This window comes from Catharus ustulatus, chromosome 7 (genome assembly GCF_009819885.2).
Source record: "Catharus ustulatus isolate bCatUst1 chromosome 7, bCatUst1.pri.v2, whole genome shotgun sequence".
NCBI lineage: Eukaryota > Metazoa > Chordata > Aves > Passeriformes > Turdidae > Catharus > Catharus ustulatus.
Window position 1 is genome coordinate 15,637,468 of NC_046227.1, and position 24,054 is coordinate 15,661,521.

The following is a 24,054-nucleotide window of genomic DNA, read 5'->3' on the forward strand; positions in this document are numbered from 1 at the left end:
AATTAGAATTATTCATAAAATTGATCTTAATGAAACCATTTATGTTCACCTCCTTAGATTGCAGTTTCATCGCACCTCAGAGTATCTCGCTCCAAAAATATATATTCTCTTGAGATTCGAAATGCAGCAGTGAGTGACACTGGAAAATACACAGTCAAGGCAAAAAATTACCATGGGCAGTGTTCTGCTACTGCATCTTTAACTGTACTCCGTAAGTTTATTCTTCGGATTCTTGTGTTCAGAATAATCACAGCTTTTTGCTGTGGTGTGTCTACTAAAATGACTATGTGATAAAACCTACTAGCAATGTTGACTTTGCTATTTTAAGAAATTCATCTTTCCTTTGTACAGGAAAGATGTATATATACAGCCCTAAAACAGCATTAGAAATCTTTTTAACACCCACAGAGTAGCACAGAGGTGCTTTATTACATCAACAGGTGCATGTTAAGCGAAAGCTATGAGCATTTGTTCTAGGATGAGTATGTTAAGACCTTGGTGCTGGCAATAATTCTCATTTACTAACAAAATCTGTTACAATAAAACAAAGCCATTCTATGGTTTTAAAATGTTATGGCAACTTAATTGAACTGGGTTTACTGTTTTATTGGCTATACCATATCCCAGTTCCTAGCATCAAGGTGTGGCTGTCATTTGCTTGCATGACTGTGTTTGAGTTTAAAGCAAAGCTGCAGTGAGTGAGCTTTCCTGTTGCCCTTTACAGCTACAGAACAATGCAGTGAAATACAGATTTTACTATTCTGTGTTTTTATGAACTTGAAAATGTTTCACAGCTTCTACAAATATGAACTGAATATACACAATTTCCCAGAGTCTAATTCTAGCAATGGTTCTAATAAGAAACACTGTGTGATGACCTGTTTTCTCTTAAGTATGTATGTTTTTCCTTGAAGCTCATACATACTGTAAGTTTCATTGCCTATTTTTAATTTCTGAATTACTGCTTGTGATTGGGATATCTTGAATCAAATGCACTGCAGTTTTCCATTGAAAGCAAAGTGTGCCGTCTTCATTTCTGTAAAATTAACCATACAGAATTGCATGACTTTGTTCGTTAATGTGATGTTGTTGCTTTTTCCTTCTATGTTTGCAATGCTCCTCAGCTCTAGTTGAAGAACCTCCGAAAGAGGTAGTATTGAAGACCAGTGGCGACGCAAGCATGCACGAAAGTTTTTCTTCTCAGTCCTTTCAAATGGCTTCTTCTAAACAAGAGGCTTCATTCAGCAGTTTCAGCAGTAGCAGCATGACTGAAATGAAATTTGAAAGCATGTCTGCCAAAAGCATGTCCTCCATGAAAGAATCCTTTGTAGAGATGAGCTCCAGCAGTATTATGGGGAAATCTAGCATGGCTCAACTGGAGAGTTCAACTAGTAAAATGCTTAAATCAGGTCTCAGAGGTGAGCATTACAATTATTGGTAGAGTTAGTGCTTCAGCTATCCTGAAGTAGTCCTCAGAGTAAAGCTGCTGCATGGCTTAGTGAAAACAGACTAACTTGGTACTTCTTCTCCTGTTTTATAAAGGAGTACCACCCAAAATTGAAGCTCTCCCATCTGACATCAGCATTGAGGAAGGAAAAGTTCTCACACTATCCTGTGCCTTTTCGGGTGAACCTGCTCCTGAAATAACATGGTACTGCAGAGGGAGAAAAATTACCAGTCAGGACCAGCAAGGCAGATTCCACATCGAAACCAGTGAAGATCTAACCACCCTGATCATCATGGATGTCCAGAAGAACGATGGTGGACTTTACACTCTGAATTTAGGGAATGAATTTGGTACTGATTCTGCCACTGTGAATATAAATATCCGATCACCTTAGAGAGCTTAATCTGTATTATTTACACTTGTATTTTTACAAGTGATTCATATATGGACTGAAATATCTGATATGTAAATATAAAAGAAAAATATTTTTTTACCTACCTGAACGAGACAAAGTCCAGATCTATACATTATGACTTATAGTCATTATTCACCTAAGAATTTAAAATGCTTTTTTCACTGACATGTACATACTGTATATAGCCGAAGTTAACGGTTATAAAGTTTTGTACCATTTATTTTATGACATTTTGAAACGTAACTTTTGGAACAGTTGGCAGGGGAAAGTTTCCTAGCAAACGACTACCCTGCTCAACATTTAACTAATTTTTGCGCCTCAACTCATTGTTGATGTCTAAGAATGCCTCAACAGGTAGAGAGGCTCCCTGTTGAAGATTACCTACACCTAAGACATGATACAGTGCACAGTATTTCATACGTGCACAAATATTTATGTTGAATCGGGAATGTAAGGCATTAGTGATGTTTGCAATTACCCTCCTGTAAGCATTGCTTTAATGTTTTACATTTAATCTGATTATGTCATAATTTTCATACCTGACTGACAATTTCTGGACAAAGTGCAAGCGGCCAGCACTTTGTTCACCCACTGTGTACTGTTTCTGACACATTGACTGCCTGAATAGCTTTTAAAAAAGTAACATCACCTGGCCATCCCCTTAATCAACAAAGCTATTTAGGTATTCAAGTGCAGCAGCAGTACCCGATCTCGGAGGTTCTTAGGGTGCAGTGATTGAGTTTGTGTGGTAGTATTAGATACCCAGTAGTCACTTCCAGGCAACTAAGTAATGAACCACAGTTTGAAAACAAACTGTTGCTACAACATCAAATACCAGCCTGCACTTCAATTTGCTTTAGTTCTCCTAATGTAGTATTAGAGCTTGGTAGCTGTTGAACCTCCTTGAGATATAATTGTTCATTTGAAATAAAGCATGCTTTCTGCACCATAAAGTCTGTGACTCCTTTATTTATTATGCTGTTTTTACAGCTCCTGTACTACTCTACAGAAAAAGAGTTACTGAAACAAAAGATTAGGTAGAAATGCAGTTCTCCAATGTAAACCAGGTACTTAACTGCTGACAATCCAGCCATCTATCAGAAACAGCATGTCCACCAGCCAGCCTTGGAAAATGTCATTTTAAAAAAAATTTTCTTCAAAGCTTCGTCATTGAAAAAGGATAAATTCTAGCACATGCCTAGGCATTGTGTTGTTCTTATCCCTCTGTTATTTCCAAGCTTTCCTCTACACCACCTTGGTATTTTGGCAGCTGCAACTAGTACAGACTAGTTGACCCTACTTGCCTGGACCAAGAAGTTGTCACCTCGCATGGGTGATAATCAATTCTTCATCCCACAATTCAGCTGACATATCTGTCAGAGCAAAGTCTGTCTTCACATTTGGGGGTTGTGGCAGGGGATGGGGGTTGGGATCTGTTATCTATGGGGAAAAGAGTATCAAGGTCAGAGGAGCAAGTCTGCTTCTAGAATTCACTCGGTAGAAAAAGCTTGAGAGGAAACACATTCACTCGGGAGCTGTGAAATTCTCTGAAGCAGAGCAAGAGCCTTAGTTAGCAAACATGATGCACCACTGTGACTCTCAGCATACCACTAATACTAAAAAAAAGCAAAAGGCTCAAATTTATCAGAAGTAACAAAGCAGACAGAATGTTTAAAAACCTATTCCAAAATATCAACTACTATCTATTCAAATTATGCAGGAAAGCTAAGAAATGGGGACAAAACAAGGACTAATGTAAAAATAAGGATTTCAGAAGAGCCTGGGTTAGGCCAAAATCCAAACTTTTTCAAGCAGGAATTATAAACATTAAAGAGTTTAAGAGTTCATGGTTTTTTGTCCTTAGGGAGAAAAGTAAAAAAACAATTAAAATTAAGTTTAAAAGGCTGTATATTTTAATCTTTAAACCATTCAAAGAGAAAAAACCCCAAAAACCTCAAGAAAAGCCTCCAATTCTCCTTTCTTTAGATGTTTAAAAACACCCCAACCAACAAACTCAATACAAGACACAAAAATGCATACGTACATTCTCGTTTAGCTAACGGGTAACGTGTACACAGGCACAAAATAAAACTAACACTAGAAACACACTAGATATTTAATCATCTCAGCAGAAAGAGATCGTGATGGACAGTATCTGCAGATTTAACCGTGGTTTCTTCTACACCAAGGCTACTGGAAAATCATGGCCTCTACTAAGTCTCAAAACAGCCAGTCGATGAAGGGGAAGCACACTGGTGTGTAAGCAAGTTCATCCTGCCAGTACCTCTCTGGCCCAACTCTGCACAGCACTTAAGCAACCCTTTTCAGCAGATGAGTCACTCACATGTCTAAAAATAGGATTTAAAATACTTAGGGGCTTTGCTGAAACACAGCTTGAATAGCTCATGTTGCAGGCCGACCAGCTGAGCCAGTGTTTTTCCACAAGACTGCTAAGCAAATGCTAACCTGGAGTGACATTGCTGAACTCACAACCTAAAGCTTCGATATTCCATTTCACAGAACACATCCCTAAGAATAACATTTTTCAAGACAATACCTTGAGCAGTCTCTGGCTGAAAAGAAATAAACATTTTGAATTATTTACTTATTATATCCAGGTCAAATACTGTGATTTCTAACTATATAAGCTGACATTTTTTCTCTTCAAAGATCAGATCTATTGAGCTACAGGATTGAGTTTAGAAAAATATCTCACCACTGATGTATGTGTATGAAAGCATTTGGCATTCATGTTTCCTGAGTGCTGATGCATAAGGAAAAACTTCAACAACACTCTGTGAGCTGCTGTATAAATCTTACTATAGAGCTATGTATTTTCTGCTAACATTTTACATGTAGCAGCTTGAGAAAAATAACTGTGGAGAGCCACAATAACACTGAGAGATTAATTTTATTGCATTTAAACTCGTCTTCAGACATGGGCATTTCCTTTATTCAAGTATCACACCCCTTTTTTAAGTTTCTAATTTACACCAACAGGAAAAACATCTACACTAGAATACTTGAAGTGATAGGGGTGGAGCAAAACTCAAGTTTGTAATTTGTGAAAATAACCTTAACAAAAACAGGTAAGCGTGATTTCAGTTTTTATGGAATAAAATTTTTTGCAGTAGCAACCGCTGATGTATTCATATCCCAAAGATTGCTTTCTCTGAGGAAAAAAAAGAGTTTAAAAAAGTAAAGCTGAATTACTGAGTTGAAAAACATACAACCATTAATTTGCAGTACTTTAAAGCCCCTGAACATTGTAATCTCAGTATTCACAGCTCTCCAAATCATTGAGTGCTTTACCATTAATTCTTTATAATGGAAGCTGGTAATTTCTAAGCATTCTCTTTCTAATTATCTGATGTTAGAAACTTCAGAAATATAACTGAAGTTACCGCTTTTCACCTAAATATATGTCCCGTGCTTATATTCTCTAAATGATGAATGCTTTTTAGAGATTTGAACTGGTTTCAGATTGATCTCTTCAGAAGAATGTGAGAACAAATCCAGAAGTACCAACTACCTATTCTGTTGAGGTTCAGCTCTCATTCTGCTCTAGAACAACTGATACAATCAGGCACTCCTGATAAACTTTCCCATAAATTTGAAAATTAAATATCTAAGAGCAGACAGGTATTTTTTAGTCTTACTATGTATGGATCATTGTGATTCAGCCAGATAATTTTCAGAAATTATTTCTTAACCCATTACCAAAAGCAGGACACCATATCATCTTCACTATTTCACTCAATTACACTCAAATTTCTGTTCAAAACATCCTACAATGCATCTAAAACAAGGCTGATTTAACAGAAACATATCACACATATACACATAAAGCTGAAATGATGGCTCTGCAGACCTAGAAAAACCCAAAACAGCACTGAAGCAATTACATGCAAATTTTGTGCTTGAATCTGATTACAACAACTTTTGTCTTGTGGCCAGTATTTAAAATTATTACTTACTACTACATTCACTTTGACTTTGCACAATGTGGAGTCCAACGTCTTTTCTTCACAGTAGTTGAAAGCAGAAAAATGTATCTGTCATTATGACATGTAATGAACACTGGAGAAGCTGGCAGAGACCTCACTGAAACTTCAAAAAGCACCTCTGACAGCGTATTATTCAAGACAACACTCTCATTGCAGTATGTAGTTTACTTCTCTGAACATCTTCTTTAATACTTATTTTTACAATTGTCGTGTCATACAGAATATATTAAAGCAAACATTCAGAAAAAAAATGTACAAGCATGTGTCTGGCTGATATGCATATGCCAGTTTGCATGAAAACTGACAGAACTGAGCACAAATGACAGTTCTGAGCTGGTATACACAAACCCCTTTTACAACCATTCAATTCCACTTGAACCTGACATAATGGTTTATAAATTAGCATTTTATATAAGGCCAACAGCTCATATGTTTTTCCTCAATATTTGGACCTATTTTGATTTCGATAAATCAACATTCCAAAAATTCATAAGGAAAAACTCCCATTCCCATCTGTTCTTTACAGCCTGCTTCAAATTATTTATATACACAAAAGGAAGACTAGTTAAACCAAATTAAAGATCTGATTATAAAAACAGATTTTGGTATGTGCTTGAGTACAAAAAACCCTGTACATTTATTTAGCAATTATGTAAATCAAGAAAAGTAAATGGCTTGCTTCAAGTGCTCTACAGCTAAGACTTTATCGACCAAGTTCATCCCTAAACAAACACCCAAAAAGTCCCCAAAAGCTTACAACGCTAACATTAACAACCTTCTTGACCCAGGTGCTAGTAGGCACTATTATACTATATTACTCATCAATAATACAGAGTGTCAGACTCTGACCTCACTTACAGTTAATGCAAATTTACACTGATGTAACTGAGAGCAGAATCCATCTTCTGGTGTATACCACCTTCAAATGATATAAAGGAGTTGCAAAAACAGATGCTCCCTTTTGTATAAATATGTAATAAATAAAACATGTATAGATACAAATATTCATTACAACAGCAGCTTAGAATGGTCTAACATTTCAGCTCTTGTTTTTATCATACTTTGCTAAAAATACATCTTAAGTAAGCAGAGTAAATCTTAACAGTACTGTATTAATTATTTGTGATGCTAAACACCCCAGAAACAATTTATGCACATTTTGTAGCTTTTAATAGATTTTTAGACCTTTAGTAGTGAAAGTAGGTAGAAATTTTTGATGCAAAAAAGAATAAATAAATAAAAACTATTAAATATCCCATGTTTGGTACAAATACTTCATATTAAGTTATTTTTATACATTTGTTTAGAAAAATACACTAAATATTTCTACTTTCATTGCCTAAAAATAAGGACTGGATAATGTTTATCCTTGTGTTTTTAAAGGCGGCAATGTCAATTACCGTCAAGCTGCTGGAGCAGAGCCATTAGTGCCCATTCCCACAGCCCTTGCACTGGCAAAAAAAAAAAGCCATTGTGGGGCTAATCACAGCTTCAGGTGGATGACCTGGTACAAATGACCACGAGGCCCATGGCACAAGTTGCATTTTCTCCAAAAAAATGAAAACCTTTTGCTGAAGTTTATAATGCTCATTTACTAATGTATTGGTCAGACCTCCACACTTTTTTAAAAAGAGCTGCATTTACAAATGTGGATGCTTATCTGTTAAAGCCATCATTTGTTCCAAAAAATGCACATTCAAACTGTGAAATATTAGGAAAATACTCTTGCAAATAAACTATATAAAGATAAAATACACTTCAAAGATAGTATTTATGTTATTCTATAAAGTGCAGAGAAATCCTTCTAAAAAGGGAAATAACTACTTCCTATAACAACAGTATAATTACAGCAGCTTTTGCATAGCATTATTTATAGAAAATTTAATACTTTCAGTTGCTTCAGGACGAAAAGGATGAAAGAGTCTCTTCCAGTTCAGATCTTTCCTTTGAAACTGATTTACTTTCTTCAGGAATGGTTGATGATACCAGATCTCCATTGACAACACTTCTAGAACAATGAGCAGATCCTATAAAGAGATCAATTAAGTATTTATTTTCACTCCCTGAAAATATCATCCAATCTGTCAATTATTATATTTGCAAAGTATTTCCTATATATAAGCAATCAGAAGAACTAGTCAAGTTAAAGTCTGCTTGAGAGCAGTTATAATGGAGTCAAAATGCCAGCAAGATTCAGTAGGAAAAAAACCACAGAACTGGTGACTAAGTCAGCCCCTCTAATCACCAGAGACTAAATTCTGATCATGATCTTTATTCCTGGCAAGGCTGTGTGCCTTCAGAGCAGTGCTGTTCTCTACAAATGGCAAGAAGCCACAGATATGAACCATCTTTACACAATACACTGAGTGAAAACTACCCCTGAAACTCACAGAGGTCAAGAAAAAAGATTAATTTCTTCTGTGACAATAAGCAGGTGGCAAACAACATTATTCCACATCACTTACCAGAAAATCATTTGTGTGAGAGTCTATTAGGACAAACATCCCTTTTCTGGATATGTCTCAATTTTATCTTGCCAGTAGTCCCACTGACTTCACTATAACTACTCCAGCTGTAAAATCATTTGTAATATACATGGAAGCCACCACAAGTCAACCAGGTAACAAACCATACAAGTCCTCTGATTTATCATATAAGAATCTTACAAATAAAATGTTTTTCCTCATGTTGGTATCAGTACTAGAACAGACGCTCTAAAAAGAGAAATAAATTGTGCTGAAAGATAAAAACTCCCTCCCTTTCAAACTTACTCTGAGAATCTTCAGAAGGTGTATCACTATAAGATTCTGTATCCGAGTATGTTCTTCTGCGCCGCTGAGAAAATCTGTGAAGAGATGAACCTTGTTCTTTTACAGAGTAATTAATCCTACAAAGGAAATTAAATCTATTAGTAAGCAAAATCTGTAAGAATCTACACTAATCTTATATACTTTAAATTGAAATAACTTTGGTTCTTAGATTAAATTGTCAGTATCAATGCTTTTTACTATAGTAAATATACTACTATAGCAGATTAAAAACAGCACAGTCAACAACCTTAATTTCAGAATTGCAAAGCCTGAAAGTGAAAATAAAAATGAAGGACATAATTTGAGAATCTAAAATACTGACTGAAAAAGAACGTTAGCATTTCAAGTGCTTAATTTCATTAACTTGTCAAAACAAGCCATTTGTATAAGGCTTCTAGTATGACGAAATTTTGGTACTGTATTAAAAATAGGAGCTGCCACTGGCAGCTGATAATCTCCTTTTGTTTTCAAAATTAGATCAATTTATGATTTTAAATTTGTTCACCAAACAATTGTTCTCACATTTCAGGGAGGTCTTTTGAGATACAAGAAAAAAGCCTCAATAAACAGAAAATTACCTTTCTGAATAGCAAGGACCAGGGTGGCTAACAGAACGCTTCATCTAGGGGGAAAAGAAATTCCAAAGAACAAACAAAAATGTCACAAGCTACTCAGAAGAATAATGATATCTACATTATTTTCACTTTATTTACAGTCTATAAAGAGAGATGGTCATATTTTTTTTATAAAAAGCAACCACTCTCAGTTAAAAGTCTGATTTAACTATACAAAAACAGATGGATTGTCATCAATATTAAAAGTTTTAGAACATTCACACAGGAAATAGCTTACTACAAAAAGATGCTACCTCCTATCTATGAAATTCATTCCCTCATATACTGAAGCACCTCCAGGAGCCATTGTTAATTGCTATAATATAAAGGAGTATCAAGACATTTTTCCTTTACCAAATGGACTTTAAAATTCCTCATTACACAATAAAGCCAAATTATGCCTCTTGATTCCTTTCTCTGCTATCACTGTCAAATCTCTAGGCATATCAAAGAAAGTTTGTATTTTAAATCGTAATGATCAGCTTTGTAAGTAAAGTGATTGAAGATAAAGAGATGAAAGATCCATATGGAAAGAAAGACATTCCCATAACAAAATTGCACAATACAGCTCATCTTGGAATACATACACAGAACTGAGAAAGCATTTGATTCCCCATACACTGTCCTTCTCAGGGAATTAATCAATAGTGAATAGTTATGTAATATCTTTATCATTATATATATTTCTGTTAAATAAGAGAATGATATATTAATACAAACATCTTGACTTACATACACTGAAATATATACTATCTCACTGAAGTGCTTCAAGTCACAAAACACTTATGCAGGAGATGAAATTATGTAATTTTTGTTATAAGTGTACAGTTCACACTCTAAAAAAACCAATCAGTTGAGCTGAGGAAAAGTTAAACCTCATTCATTTGAGATACCTCATTACAGGGTCTTGACATGTATGATAAATTACAGTAATTTCACGACTATAAGGCGCACCCTTTTGACTAAAATTCTGGTCCGAACCCAGAAGTGCGCCTTATACTCCGGAGCACCTTATCTATGGACAAAGTTCGGAAATTTGCCAACCCGGAAGTGCGAGCCGGGCGAGCTGAACCGCAGCCGAAACAAATCCCAAACACTGACAAAGTGTCTTGGGTTACAATACAGGAGGTGATCAAAGTATCTATTCTATCACTATCTGTTGTGACCAGGTGGGGCAGTGATCCTTATCTCCATGGGAGATACTCTGCTAATGGGCCATCCATTGAAACCAGGCAGGGCACGGTTCTTTATCTTTGCACCCCCCATCCTTCCTCCAGAGAGTTATCTTCTGCTAATGGCCCATTGAGTCCCACTGTGTGACTGATAAAATTACTGCATCCCATTGAAAGTTGCTCCAGCCAGGGGGAAGACCCAAGCCTTTCCTACCTAGTTAAAAACTGAAATTCTGGGACACTGAGTACCCTTTCTCTACTGGAGTCTAGAAAAAAAAAGAGATTTCTCCACATCCCTACTAGACCTCTGCAAGGAAACTGCACCTTCTACAAGACCACTGTTTCAACTGAACCACATCTGTCACCGTAAGAAGACTGCAGCCACTATTTAATCAAACTGCTACTAACACCCTGCCTGATGGGGTGTCAGGTTGTACTCTGACTTTGTCAGGGTTTGGAGTTTGTTTCTTTGTAGTACTGTATTTCTATTTTAATTTCCCTAGTAAAGAACTGTTATTCCTAATTCCCATATCTTTGCCTGAAAGCCCCTTGATTTCAAAATTATAATAATTTGGAGGGAGGCGGTTTACAGTCTCCATATCAAAGAGAGGCTCCTGCCTTTCTTAGCAGACACCTGTCCTCCAAACTAAGACATAAAGTCAGAGCACAACCTGACACCCCGTCAGGGTGACACCCGTCAGTCAAGATGTTGGTAGCAGTCCCATCAAATGGTGGCTGCATTCCTCCTGCAGTGACAGATGGGGTTCAGAAGAAGCAGTGGTCTTGTAGAAGGGTGCAGCCTCCCTCTGAAGGTCCAGCGATGATATAGAAAAAAAGTCCGGTTTTCCTCTGGAGTCCAGGGAAAAGAGGGCGACTTGGTGTCCCAGAATTTCAGTTTTTATCAGGTAGGAAATACTGGGCTCTCCCCCCTAGCTGGAGTAACTCCCAATGGGATAAAGTAATTTTATCAGTCACACAGTGGGACTCAATGGGCCATTAGCAGAAGATAACTCTCTGGAGGAAGGATGGGGGGTGCAAAGATAAAGAACAATGCCCTATTGGTTTCAATGGATGGCCCATTAGCAGAGTATCTCCCATGGAGATAAGGATCACTGCCCCACCTGGTCACAACAGATAGTGATAGAAGAGATACTTTGATCACCTCCTGTATTGTAACCCAAGACAGCATGACTGGCATGACTGTTACTCATTACTTACTTTGTTGCGCGCGGATCCTCACTGCAAAAAATAAAGTGCACCTTATAGTCCGGTGTGCCTTATATACGGACAAAGTTCGGAAATTTGCCGGCCTCGGAGGTGCGCCTTATAATACGGTACGCCTTATAGTTGTGAAATTACTGTACTCTGATTATGTAAAGGTTAGCAAAAAAGACTGAGAATGGAAAACTGATTCATATTTGGGACCAGTACTGATTTATAATACAGTCAAGATTTCAGCTGTTGACATCATAGCACATAACAATAGCACAGTGTTCTGATACTCCCCTGCCAATCCAACCACCAGTATAACACTTTGAATTCTAAGATAATATTTCAAAAGGTCTAAACCATTTGAATAGGTGATGGTGACACAGGAGAAACCAAGGGATCAGGGTGAGGCAGCTGGAACATTTCTGGTTTAAACTTGGCATTGGCGATCTTCACACATTCTTCAAGTGTTGTGATAAATGTATTACATGTGGCACTAAGCAAGGAAGAGGCTTCATTCATGTTCTGAAAAGAAATTAAAGCACAAGCATAAGCAAGAAAAAAGAATTAACATAAGCAAATACAACTTTCCTCCACCACCTCTCCCAGATACACTCATTTCCCTCATTACCACTAAGAGATTACATTTCCAATTTTTTTAAAATCAAATTGACCTTACCATAAAGGCCAATTTAAGAAAACAAATGTGACAGCATTGCAATTTCTTTCTGACATCTGAGTTTCTTTAGGGTACCAGCCAACAATGCCTTACTGCAAAGCTTGTCTCAGAGTGACTAACTCAGAAGATCATTCAGTGAAACAAATGAATTGTGGCAGAAAGTGTGAACAGTTTGACCACTCTAGAGCAAGGAGTTGCAGGTCCATTTCTTCCCTAAACTGAAAACTTGCTCTGTTGTGACTAAGTTTCAGACCCTTTGCACTAAACATTGTTCACATGCAGCTCAAGTGTGCAAAGAATGAAGTCATTCATAATTTCCAGTCCTTTCATTCAAAAGCAGGAATACATTGTAGTATTGCACCTGTGCACATTCAGAGATAGGTATCTACACTGCATTTTTCCAATGCCTGGAACACTCGTTTTCACTGATTAAAAATGGAATACCCTCCCACATAAGGAAGTAAGAATGGACAAACTAAGATTGTTTCAACTACTTGAACAGAATTGAAAAACAAAGACAAAATATTGTATTGCTCATATGATAGCTCTTCTGGCCTTTCAACCAAATGGCTCAGAAACACAACAATTTCCTAATACCTGGCAAAACTATAGTTAAACCATCCAGGTACTTTACAGACAGAAAATCACCATTAGTACATCTACACACAAGCATTCTAAAAACTGACATTAGGTTAAGTCTCCCAGCATCAGGGAGATGAGTAAAGTTTAAGACATCAACAGTAACTTGAGGTGTATTACATAATGGAGTGAAAAGAAATTCTAGAATTGTGCACCTCAATGCTGGGAGGAGAGCGAGTCTCATCATGCTGAACAAATTCTTGTATTGTATGAACTTGCTGCATTAAAAGATCACAGTAGAGACGAAGTTCAGACATTTTGGTTTTAAGAGATTCATTGGTCTCACTTATTTCTATGGAAAAAAATGGAAACATCAATTTATTTCCTACAATGTACACACACATTGTAATTTTTAAGCACTTTTCATTTAAACATAAATTTAAAAATCCACTTAAACTTCCAATTAATTTTGAGGAAAACTGTATTCTGCAATAAATCAAGAATTATACTTCAAGCAGACAATACTTGGGATAACTGATGCTAATTTAATTACTATTATGAAAAAGTACATTAACAGGGAAAATAAAAGTTGAACTCTTTCTTAGCTGCCATGTAATCTTGGAAAAAAATTACTGGATAAAACTTATGCCACCCACAAGAGTGGCTGGAAATCAATCATTACATTAAGCCATCCAAGAAAAATTATGGAAAAAAATAGTTACTATAAACAGTTACTGTAACAGAGTAATGAAATGCCTTCCCAACAGCTACAAACAATATGTTTATTCTATTGACAATGCCACCTTGCTGGTATTTTAGCTTCTTAAGATACAAGAGGTCAATGCAGGTGACTTCTAACTCTAATACTGAGGGGGAATTTACCACAGAGATGATGAGAAATAATTACAATTTATATTAAAAGACAATAATACTGACTTTGTACGATAACATTTTTACTATGATTATCTGAAGAAGTGATCTACTCTAGGTAACAGACATACCTTTTTCTTTTTTTGTTCTGGTATCTGCTAAACAGGCTTTTGCACTCCCCAGTGCTACCAGCCATCTTTGCCTTTCAGCTGCATTAACTGCTTTCATATAGAAATGCTGCTCCCCTGGGATGATTAGCTCCATTCTTGTGTTGTCTGTTGCATGAACTTGGGATAGAAGAAAAAAAAATTGAAATACTAATAACTTCAACTCAGTAACAATTATTTATTAAATACTGCTCAAAGTGTTTTAAAATGCTTAGTAGTACAGAAAATCACAATGCACCACTGCTAAATAAGGAAAAGCCCAATGCTGCTCAACCTTTCTCACCCTTTCTTTCACCAAAAGATCAAGGTAATGAGCAAAATCAACTGGAATGGCAAAAAAAAAAATTAAAAGTGATCCTTCCCTCTTTACATCACTGATTTCATCTGCACTAAAGAAACACTAACCAAAAGGAGTGACCACATGAAAAATATTTGGTGGCCCATGTAAAGTAAGTTCCATTTTTTAATAGCAAAGCACCCACATCAAAATCTGAGTCACCTTTGAGGAGCGGGAAAAAAAAGTCATAGTTATCAGCAATGGGAAGCTAGAAAACACCTTGCTATTAGCCAAGGAGGCTGACTCACAATTAGGAATACACTAAAGTCCAAACTCTTAGTTTGGAACAAACAGTTCCCTCACTGTCTCAAATGCATCCATCACCTGTGCACATGCACAGCTGCTAACAGTAACAAGAGTAAAAAATAATCAGGAAACAAAAGACTAAACACTTCTGGTTTATAAGAATCTCCACTTTTGCATCACTGCTGCTGCTCTTCTGGAAAACTGGATTCCATTATTCAGTCTCCATCCCTGCTCATAAGAGGAAAAAATATTCTACTGTTCTACTATTTAGTAGAACTAAATAGCTAGCTGACATAACTTCAACATGAACCACGTGCACATACCTGTTAAAAACAAAAAGCAATAAATGGTGTGTTTTAAATCTCAGAACTCTATTCACATTCATTATTATTTGTGAACTATGAAGCTGACACACTGGACTACAGGTAAACAAAAACAGGAAGAAAAACGTGATGCAAAAATGTATGATTGGTGATCTTTTCTATTTTGATGGCAGCTAAAATCTTCTCATGCAGAAATCTATTAATTCTTACCTTTTATTTCACACACAGCCATCTTTATACTTCCTTTGCTACCTTTGCAAACATCATCCTGGGAATCATAATATGACAATATCCCATTGTCTAAAACAAACCACCGAGGCTGCCAACCTAGAGAGATCAAAAATGTTAAAGAGAAAGTTTAGTCTAATTCCTAAATTGTAAATCAAATTCATCTCTTTGCTGTTAAAACTTTAACAAAAGAGGCAAACACCAAATTATTCTTGTAAGACACCAAGAAGTAAACAATCTGTGCAGTCTGAAGATCAGAGCCACTCTATAACCAGTGTTACATGGATATTCCACTCCCATTTCTTTAGGGTGCAAGATCAGCACTTTTCTTCTCTTTTTACGGTATTCCATTCTAGAGTAAAATTAAATTTTGATTTAGCCACCATGAAGAGTTTCCTCCTGATGCCCAACCTGAACCTCCCATGGTGCTGCTTGAAGCTACTTCCTTCATTCTGTCACTGGTTATTTGTAAGAACAGGCTGAACGTGACCTGGCTCCAACCTCCTGTCAGGGAGTTGTAGAGTGATAAGGTAACCCCTGAGCCTCCTTTTCTCCAGCCTGAGCCCCTTGATCCTGGTATGACTCACTCTCTAGACCCTTCACCAGCTCCACTACCCTTCTGTGGACACTCTCCAGCACCAGCATCATTACAGTTGTAACACTAATTCAAGTGGAGTAAGACCAGGCTACATTAAATCACGTTACCATTCCACGATAAAGAAACAATAACATGCAACTATGTATTGGTCTTTTTCGTTGTTGTTTACTAGCTGTAACAGTAAGCATATGTGTCTTTTTAAATGCAGAGTGGTAACTAAAAAGCATGTCCACACTCAAATTTAAAAGCAGAATGTTAAAAACTACACGCTCCAAAGGAAAAGAACTCACACAGGAAATATTTAAAATAGTGCATGTACATCAACACTAATACTCAAAAAAACATGCAATTCAGAAGACTCTGTCCTGTAAAATGCAACTCAAAAATGCAAGGATCTTTTTTCCTACTACACTGCAACAGCAAGACGTGGACTCTGTCCTGTCAATGCCTGTCAAAACAGTCTTACTCTGCTAAAAAGAGAGCCTACATGAAGAACTATTCCATCCTCACATTATTCTAGTATTGGAAAAAAACACAAGCAAAGAACTTAAAAGGCCAAGTGCCTCACAGAAGCTAACCAAAGAACAAAAACACTTCCTGTAATTTGAAACTGGGCATATCCTACTATTTGAGAAAATATTTAACAAATTTGTACTTCACAAATTCTTATTTGAGGAGAAAAAAGAAAAAAAAAAAACAGTTGCATTTCAGCTTTGCATTTAATGAAGGAAGAAATTAAATGTTTTCCACAACACCTCAGCAACAATAACAAGCTCCTTTGCTGCTTGGTGTCTAGCATTAATGACAAGTACTACAGCCTATTTTCAGCCACAAAAACAGATACTATACAGATAGCAGAGTAACAAGGTAGATGGTAATAAAATTTAAACGTTTTGCTAACATTATTAGATTACTTTAAAAAAAAATGCTGCCCTCCTACATTCTGGAGACTGTAGGTAATCCCTGACACACTAATCTTGAAATGCAGGAACAGATGCTCTCTGTTGGCCAGCATAAGCCTAAGGAAGGGTTCTCAAGTTTGCTGGTTTAGAGGACTACTGGAATTCAGCAGAAGTTAGTGCATGCTAACGGTCTATTGTGTGCACTGCATTCACAGCTACTGATCAGTATTTCCCTATTACACAACAGATTTAAAAGAGGAGCAAACACCACAAGAGCTCATTGCCTTTATCCATTTATCTTTTGTTACAGCAACATTCTCAGTCGTGTAAGTGAAAATGACAATTTCCATTGTTTTCAAAACAACCTTGTGCTCATTCTTTCTCTCATAACCACTTCTTCTCTATGTGTTTTCTATATAGTTATTGTGAAGAAGTGACAAAGACAACAAATACCTATTTAATCACACAACTGTTCCCTTTTACCAAAAGGCCCATATCTGTGGACACATACCTGCTCTGAAAAATGCAAGATTATGCTCTGTACACTTCATTTCACATCGCATCCATACAATCCTCAAAACGTGGCCCACATTTTATAATTCCTCAGAACCAAGTTTCACACCAAGTTTCTACATTCACAACCTGCATATGCTGAAGCAGGTTCCACACATGAAGTGCTGAAGAACCAGAGGACAAAGAAGATACTGCCAAGGCAGCGTAACAAGAGGCACGATTAAGCAGTGTATGTGATCCAGCGCTGATCTGCTTGGGAGAGACAATTAGTCCTATCACAGTGTCAGAGGAGAAATGTTTCACCTTGACACCACTGCCTACTCCAAAGGGAGATGGTGTCTATTACAGCAGAGGATCAGCCAAACAAAACCAGGCAAATGCTGGCATTTGGTGCACTTTCTGTCTGCAGCGCTTCCAAAAATGCATTTAATGAAACTGAAGTTCATCATGTGTTTTCCAGGTTGGCACACAGCAGCTCCCTGTCCTGCAGAGAGTCTCTGACTAACTCGGCGAGGCGCAATCCAGAGAGGGGCGAGAGGGGCTGGGCAGAAGGCCAGGGCCGGGCACAGCTCGCCGGTGCGGCTGCGGGGGCAGCGGGCTGGCTCAGCTCCGGCCCGCAGCGGGAGACAGCGGGCAGCGCTGCCGCTGTCCGGGGCGCGTCCCCCGGCCCGGCCCCGAGCGGCTCCCGAGGACCGCTCGCCGGGGCTTGTCACCGAGCACAAATGTCTCAGCCAACGCGTTACCGACAGCTCCGCCCGCCCGCGGGCCGCCGGGACCCCCCGAGGCAGCGGCAGCAGCGGCGCATCACGGCCGAGACCGAGCCGAGCCCCAACCGCCGCCGCCCGGGCCCGGCCCCCCGCCTACCCGCTAGATAGTTGGTCCACTTGTACAGGACTCCCTCCATCGCTCAGAGCCCGGCGCCGGGCCGCATCCTCCTGCTCCGCCGCGGGGAACGGGCGGCCGCGGCCGCCGCGGGGATGGCGCTCCCCTGCCGGCCCCACCGCCGCCTCCCCCGCGCGGAGGCGGAGCCGCTCAGCTCAGGCGCGGCGGCCGCGGCGGCTCCGGCGGCGCCGCCCGCCCCGCGGGGCGCTCTGCATCCCCCATGCGCGCACGGCCGCGCTCCCGGCCCCGCCACCCCGCGGCTGCTTCCGACGTCCCTTCCACTTCCTGAGCGGAGGGGGCGGCCCGAAGAACCGCCCGCCCCGCGGTCGCTGCCGGGGCCGGGCTCACCCCCACGTCCGGCGCGACTGAGGCGGAGCGGTGCTGGCTCGGCCCTCTGCGCGGCGGGGACAGTGCCACGCCGGCGGCCGCCTGGGAGCGACATGGGCCGTGCACTGAGCCTGCTGCTGCTGCCGCTGGCCCTGCTGGCGGCCCCGGCGCGGGCCGAGGGCGGCTCGGCGGCGGCGGAGGAGGTTCAGATAGAGGTGCTGCACCTCCCCGAGGCCTGCAGCCCGAAGAGCAAGAAGGGCGACCTGCTGAACGCGCACTATGACGGATTCCTGGCCAGCGACGGATCCAAGTTTTACTGCAGGTGAGCCGCCGTGGCAGCGGGGCTCGGGGCCCACTGACCACATCAGTGACAGCAATTTCTCCCCGTCTCAACCTTTACTTTTCCTTAGCCGAGGGTTGAAGGGTGCAGAGTTTCCCTAGGGTGAAGAAGGAGCGCAGAGACAAAAGATGGAAAAATCAACGACGGCTTTGCTCGAGGCTGGCGTCAGTGAAGGGGCCCGACAGGGAGCAACTCGAGAGCCTGTAGCCCACACCTCACATGCAGACCCCTTTTGGCAGGGTGGAAAAAAAGCCAGCAAAGCTATTATGATGATACTTGCCGTGCTCTGTGCTGTAATATGTGCAGAAAAACTCGGGTTGGGAGGAGGAGCTCCTGGTAGGAATGCACACTGACAATTTTAGGCAGAAACTTTTATATAGCATGCCGCGTAATTGGCACTGTGCAGTGCAGCCACATTATTACACCAGTGGTTTGCAGCCTTTTTGCCTCGTCTCTGTTGCTGTTTCTCTTCTGATTCATTGTGCCGTCCATTTTACTGTGAGGTTATCGTTTAGCATTTTGCTTTTTCACTTTGCCCCATCTAATAGCTTAGCTCATTACAGAATCTTGATCCATTCCCCCACTTGTATAATTTAAGGAAAAAATCAGTGTAGGATAATTCCACATTTAACAGTACCATTTCACTCACATTTCTTTGCCTGTTGAAGTGACTGACTGACACATAGAGCGTTGTTGCTCAGTTGCTGTTTGATGTAGTGCCCATACTGGGGATGCCTCACATAACCAGAAGCTGCCTCAAGCACTGGCTGACCTGGCCCGAGTGTTAGGTGAGCACACAGTACTGTAGCCAACATTGGCAGGTTCCCCCAGCGTACACCTTCACTCCGGCCCATCCCATCCTACAGTGTTGTGAACTGCTGAAGACACTCTCACTTTCTAGTGCTCCCCACATTCATTCCTCTTCTTGGTGACTTCCTGCAGTGGCACCTTGTTCCTGGCATGTAGTGTACATGATCAGAAAGATAGAATGTTTTTGTAAGAAGTTCAAAAAGAAGGTGGAGTTTTTTTTCGTTTAAAAAGGAGGTTTCCCCTTACATATATCAAGATTTGACCTTAATTTATAAATGTAGCAGGAAAACTGTTTATACTTTGTATTCTTGCACTCTAAATGCTCCTGTGTGCTAATAATCTATGTTCTTACTGGCTGCAACTAAAAGTTATATTTATGTAAAAAATGTTATATTAATGTTACTCATACACAATTTCTTTTTACCAGTCGGACACAAAATGAAGGTCATCCAAAATGGTTTGTTCTGGGTGTTGGACAAGTCATAAAAGGCTTAGACATTGCTATGATGAATATGTGTCCTGGAGAAAAACGGAAAGTGACAATTCCTCCATCATTAGCATATGGACAGCAAGGATACGGTAAAAAATAAGTTTTAATGCTAAACTTTGTCTTTCCTGTGTTTTTTACCCTTTCAAACGTACAGCATTGTAAATGTCTGTAAGAACTGGTGCTCCCATTTGGAGGCAGTGCTGCTGTGCAGCCCCAGTCCTGCTCCTTGCTACAGTTTTAGTCCTGACCACAGATCCATACCCAGGCCTTGCAGTTCCCATTAGAACTCAGTACATGCCACCCAATGTGTTTTCCCAAGTACTGCCATAGTGTGAAAAATTGGTAGCAAAAGGAAGATTTCCATGATCCATATCAGCATTATTGTATTAATCTATTTAATTCCAGTCACGTTTGGTTTTTATTATTTGACTGCTACCTGTTCAGCCTTTTGATGACAGCCTGCATCTTCTGAGTAAAATGAGATCTAATACAGTGCAATTAATCTAAGTAGAAATAATTTGCTTAAAATACTGCTTACATTCTGAATAGTTAATGGCTGTCATTATCACATTACACAGTAATTGCAACAGTGCAGTGCATGAAACCTGATTTGAATATAAGATAATTCAGTGTGTAGATTACTTTAAAAAAGTTTCAGTAAAAGTTTTATGCAGTGTTTCAGCATTCAAATGTAGATAAATTCAGCTCTGAGTGTTGTAGTTTCTGTGAAAAGGTAGCTCCTACTCTATAAGTCAGAATTCAATGCATCAGTTTAGTCTTTAGTACCATTTCATACAAAAAGGAAAAACACTGATACAAATAAAAAATGTTCTTTAATACTAGTGTTAACTGTTTGTTGCAGGTAGCACTTGAAGGAAGTAGTATTTTCCTGCAGCACACCTGTCCTCTGTCTCAGCATATTCCCGCATGCTGGGGAAGATGCCTGCCTAATCTTGAATTAGAAAAGATGCATGTGGCTTTCTAAATCTTTACGTGTCTTTCCATTGTTGGTATGTATATTTATAAGCTACAGGCACTGAGTTCTAGTGTTGTATCTTTATTTTGTAAGTGGTGTTTAAATCATGATTTATATTTAGATGTACTTAAAACTTCTACTTTTCTAAAGCCTGCAAGGTTAAAACCTTTTGAACTCTGAAATCTGTTATTTTAACTATGGCTATTTTAGATGAGTAGTGTAATAGTTTTGTTTATCTTCTGTTTACAAACAGCGTACATTCTTTAGCTTTCCTTCAATTTATGAAGGATGGACAAAAGCTCAGAATTCTGTGGTTACAATGTCATGCTCACTGGCTTTGGCAGCTTGCATGTTTGCATCTTAATTTTACACTGCATGATTTCTTTATGCTCTTTTGGCACTATTTTTAGACCTCATTGGTTTGTTGCTGTTTCTTTTCAGTACCCTTTTTTGCCAGATTCATGATTCATGGACCTGTGTTTGTAGGCAGAGCTGGTTTTACATCAGGTGGCAGAAAATGCTTTGATCCAGGAACAAAGAATTCTAACAGTTGTTTTCATAATTCAGAGGCCAGACAAAGTATTCCAATAGTTTGACATTTCTGTGGGGTTTTTTTGCAAGTTAGATGACTTACATTCTGTTACTGCTTTTTGAGATGTACATTTTAAATGCCATTTTACAGCATACACAGAATACCTTTTACCATTGGTGTAATTGATACAAAGTAGGTAAAGCCTGATACTGTCTGCTTGTTTCTTCAGACAGAAAATGTGTAGGAGCATTGATCTACTTCTGTTATATTTTAAATCAGATTGCAGCTGTTGAATAAAAACATACATCTAACTTAGAACCAGTCTCTAAATAAGCCCTGTCACATGACAGGATGTGAAAGAATGCAAACTTTAGAAGTACTTGTTTTTCATGATAACCATTCACCTAATCTCTGAAAGTACCTGAATTGGTATGCAATACAGTGTTGTTTCAGGCAAGTACGTGATTAGCAAGTGATTTCTTGCTTGAAATCTGAAATTTCTTGCTTTCTTCTGAAATCATTTATCTAGCACAATCAAACAGTCTTCCTGTCTAGATGTACAACGTTTAAATTCAGAGGTTAATCTGAATATTAACACAGCCTTTTGTATTTAAAAAATGCTGTACATGTGAATTTATTGTACGTGTGATCTCTGTCCTTAGTGTCTGATTCCTTAAATTCTGCTTTTTTTCCTTTTATTCATAGCACAGGGCAAGATTCCACCCAATGCAACACTGATCTTTGAGATTGAACTTTATGCAGTAAATAAGGGACCTCGTAGTGTTGAAGCATTTAATCAAATAGACAAAGATGGTGACAAGAAACTCTCTGAACTTGAGGTAATATGATGCAAATAATTTGAAACAAATAATTTATAAAACTATAAGTGTGGCTGCATCAGTTTTATCTTTACATGAGCTGTGTCTGCTGCAGCTGATCATTTAAGGTTTCTGTGTGCTTACAGAACTACACTGTGCTGTAGTTTGCTGAAATTTGCTTTAATGCATTAAATAAGTCTCACCAAATATTGTCAACAAACTGTAGATGTGTCTGCACTGGAATCACAATACATTGCTTGTATACCCCAGTGTCCTTGAAGATAGCTAGATTGAGTACTGGCATAAAAGTCACAATGACTGGACTTTTTTCTTTTCTTCTAGATAAGCCAGTATTTGAAAGAAGAATTTGCAAGAGATGGCAAAAAACGTCATCCCTCTGCCCATGATGAAATCTTAGCTGATATATTTAAGAAGAATGACCATGATGGAGATGGCTTCATATCAGCAAAGGAGTACAATGTCTACCAGCATGATGAACTCTAACTACTTCAAAAAATCTCTGGCTATTTTCTGGACACTGAGTTCTTAATAATAATACTTTGTCACAGAATTTTTGTATTTTTTTATAGTGGAATCTTTTTATATCTCTTAAGGTGACTGTAAAAATCTTATTTTTAACATTCAGCTAATAAAATGTGTCAGATGTTTCAGAAGAAAGAAATAAAATTGAAGTACACCATGATCTAATATTTGTGGTTCTTGCAGCATGTTCCAATCTACAGTATTGCTCAGTAGTCTGTCATTTGGTGAAATAATGATGAAATTAATTATTTCTGTTCTATTGAGCACACAAAAGTTACAGTAACCTTTAACATACCTGGCATGTGACTGCTGAACACTTCTCAATCCCCTGTAAAATAAAAAGGGAAAACAGAATCCCAGGCAACTCTTAGACTCCTGCAGGCTCCTAGCCTAGATTCTTAAGGAAAGGCCATTTGCAGCAATTAACTATAAAAGGCCTTAAAAGAGGCAAACTCTGTTTATGGAATGTTACAATAAAAACAAAAATGTTTTAAAAATAACTTAACCTCTTTGATGTAGCATTAACAAAGAATTTGGTGTTGAAGAAAAAACAGTATTTTTAGTGAGTTTTTAAACTTTGACTTCATAATAATTATCAAGTTTGCCAGTTTATTCAGCAGCACCAAGTTAACCTACACTATCATAATTTAATTGAATGAGGTTGAAGATGATGGGAGATATTATTTATAAACATAAGTAATTAATTACTTGGGCATCATTCTGTTTTTCCTCACTGGAAAAATGCAAAGAAGTAGCAATAGTTAAGAGGCAGTACTTATATCTGTTAACTGTTCTGTTTCTGCAGAACATATCATAACACTTTTGTAACATACTCTTCTCACATGAAAAGCAATGGCTCTTACTCATTTCAACCTGTAATAATCAGATGTACACAGTGAAGGTGGTAGCACAAGTGAAAAAAGCTTCCTTACCTGGGTATTCCTTGAAATAATTTTAAAAGGTATAAAAAGTTTTTTGCTCTGCCAGTGTAAAACAGTGTGGTGAGAGGTTTAACAGCACTCTGCCCCACAGCCCAGTCCCAGCCCTGGACACAGCTCTCTGGTGTTCCAGTCCTCAGCAGACTCCATTACCTGTACCTGTTAAAGACCTTCACCCCTGAAGTCTTGTTGGAGTGAGCAGTTCCATTATTTTCATAAGCTTCCAAAACATTTTCTGCTAAGCAGGTTTTGTTCTGAACACATAAAAGAAAGTTAAGAGCA

At 38.7% G+C, this 24,054-nt stretch overlaps 3 protein-coding genes across 6 annotated transcripts in view; 2 read left to right on the forward strand and 1 right to left on the reverse strand.

Moving 5' to 3' along the window:
* Positions 1–2,815, forward strand: part of TTN (titin) — a 238,200-nt gene extending 235,385 nt beyond the window's left edge. Inside the window, 3 exon segments of the mRNA XM_042779450.1 lie at positions 58–211; positions 1,125–1,418; positions 1,543–2,815. Of these exon segments, the coding sequence (XP_042635384.1) occupies positions 58–211; positions 1,125–1,418; positions 1,543–1,841 (747 nt within the window). The 3' untranslated portion in view covers positions 1,842–2,815.
* Positions 2,816–6,027: 3,212 nt separating this feature from the next.
* PLEKHA3 (pleckstrin homology domain containing A3) lies at positions 6,028–24,012 on the reverse strand. Of its 4 annotated transcripts, none has more exons than XM_033064154.2 (8): positions 23,130–24,012; positions 15,086–15,202; positions 13,934–14,089; positions 13,148–13,284; positions 12,035–12,199; positions 9,258–9,301; positions 8,641–8,756; positions 6,028–7,896 (listed from the first exon to the last, which is right to left on the reverse strand). In XM_033064154.2, exons 1-8 carry the CDS (start codon positions 23,134–23,136, stop codon positions 7,769–7,771), a joined length of 870 nt encoding a protein of 289 aa, XP_032920045.1. In that variant the 5' UTR covers positions 23,137–24,012; the 3' UTR covers positions 6,028–7,768. The 4 variants fall into 4 exon arrangements, with proteins under 4 accessions (XP_032920045.1, XP_032920043.1, XP_032920044.1 ...); XM_033064152.2 differs by lacking the exon at positions 23,130–24,012 and adding an exon at positions 17,981–18,120; XM_033064153.2 differs by lacking the exon at positions 23,130–24,012 and adding an exon at positions 17,115–17,668 and having other exon boundaries at positions 8,641–8,714.
* FKBP7 (FKBP prolyl isomerase 7) lies at positions 18,419–22,994 on the forward strand. Its single transcript, XM_033064155.2, has 4 exons — positions 18,419–18,647; positions 19,903–20,054; positions 22,179–22,312; positions 22,634–22,994. The coding sequence occupies exons 1-4, from the start codon at positions 18,439–18,441 to the stop codon at positions 22,793–22,795; spliced, it is 657 nt and encodes a 218-aa protein (XP_032920046.1). The 5' UTR covers positions 18,419–18,438; the 3' UTR covers positions 22,796–22,994.
* Positions 24,013–24,054: the final 42 nt, after the last annotated feature.

What these genes read in the sequence shown, in the direction of transcription:
- PLEKHA3 (XM_033064150.2), bottom strand. Translation starts at nt 17,166, where the DNA reads ATGCGATGTGAAATGAAGTGTACAGAGCATAATCTTGCATTTTTCAGA. An exon ending in GGCTGTGTGTGAAATAAAAG is followed by an intron (nt 14,090 to 15,085) that starts GTAAGAATTAAT and finishes TTCTATCCCAAG; the next exon opens with TTCATGCAACAGACAACACA. An exon ending in CAGAACAAAAAAAGAAAAAG is followed by an intron (nt 13,285 to 13,933) that starts GTATGTCTGTTA and finishes TTTTTTCCATAG; the next exon opens with AAATAAGTGAGACCAATGAA.
- FKBP7 (XM_033064155.2), top strand. Translation starts at nt 18,439, where the DNA reads ATGGGCCGTGCACTGAGCCTGCTGCTGCTGCCGCTGGCCCTGCTGGCG. An exon ending in GGATCCAAGTTTTACTGCAG is followed by an intron (nt 18,648 to 19,902) that starts GTGAGCCGCCGT and finishes TCTTTTTACCAG; the next exon opens with TCGGACACAAAATGAAGGTC. An exon ending in AGAAACTCTCTGAACTTGAG is followed by an intron (nt 22,313 to 22,633) that starts GTAATATGATGC and finishes CTTTTCTTCTAG; the next exon opens with ATAAGCCAGTATTTGAAAGA.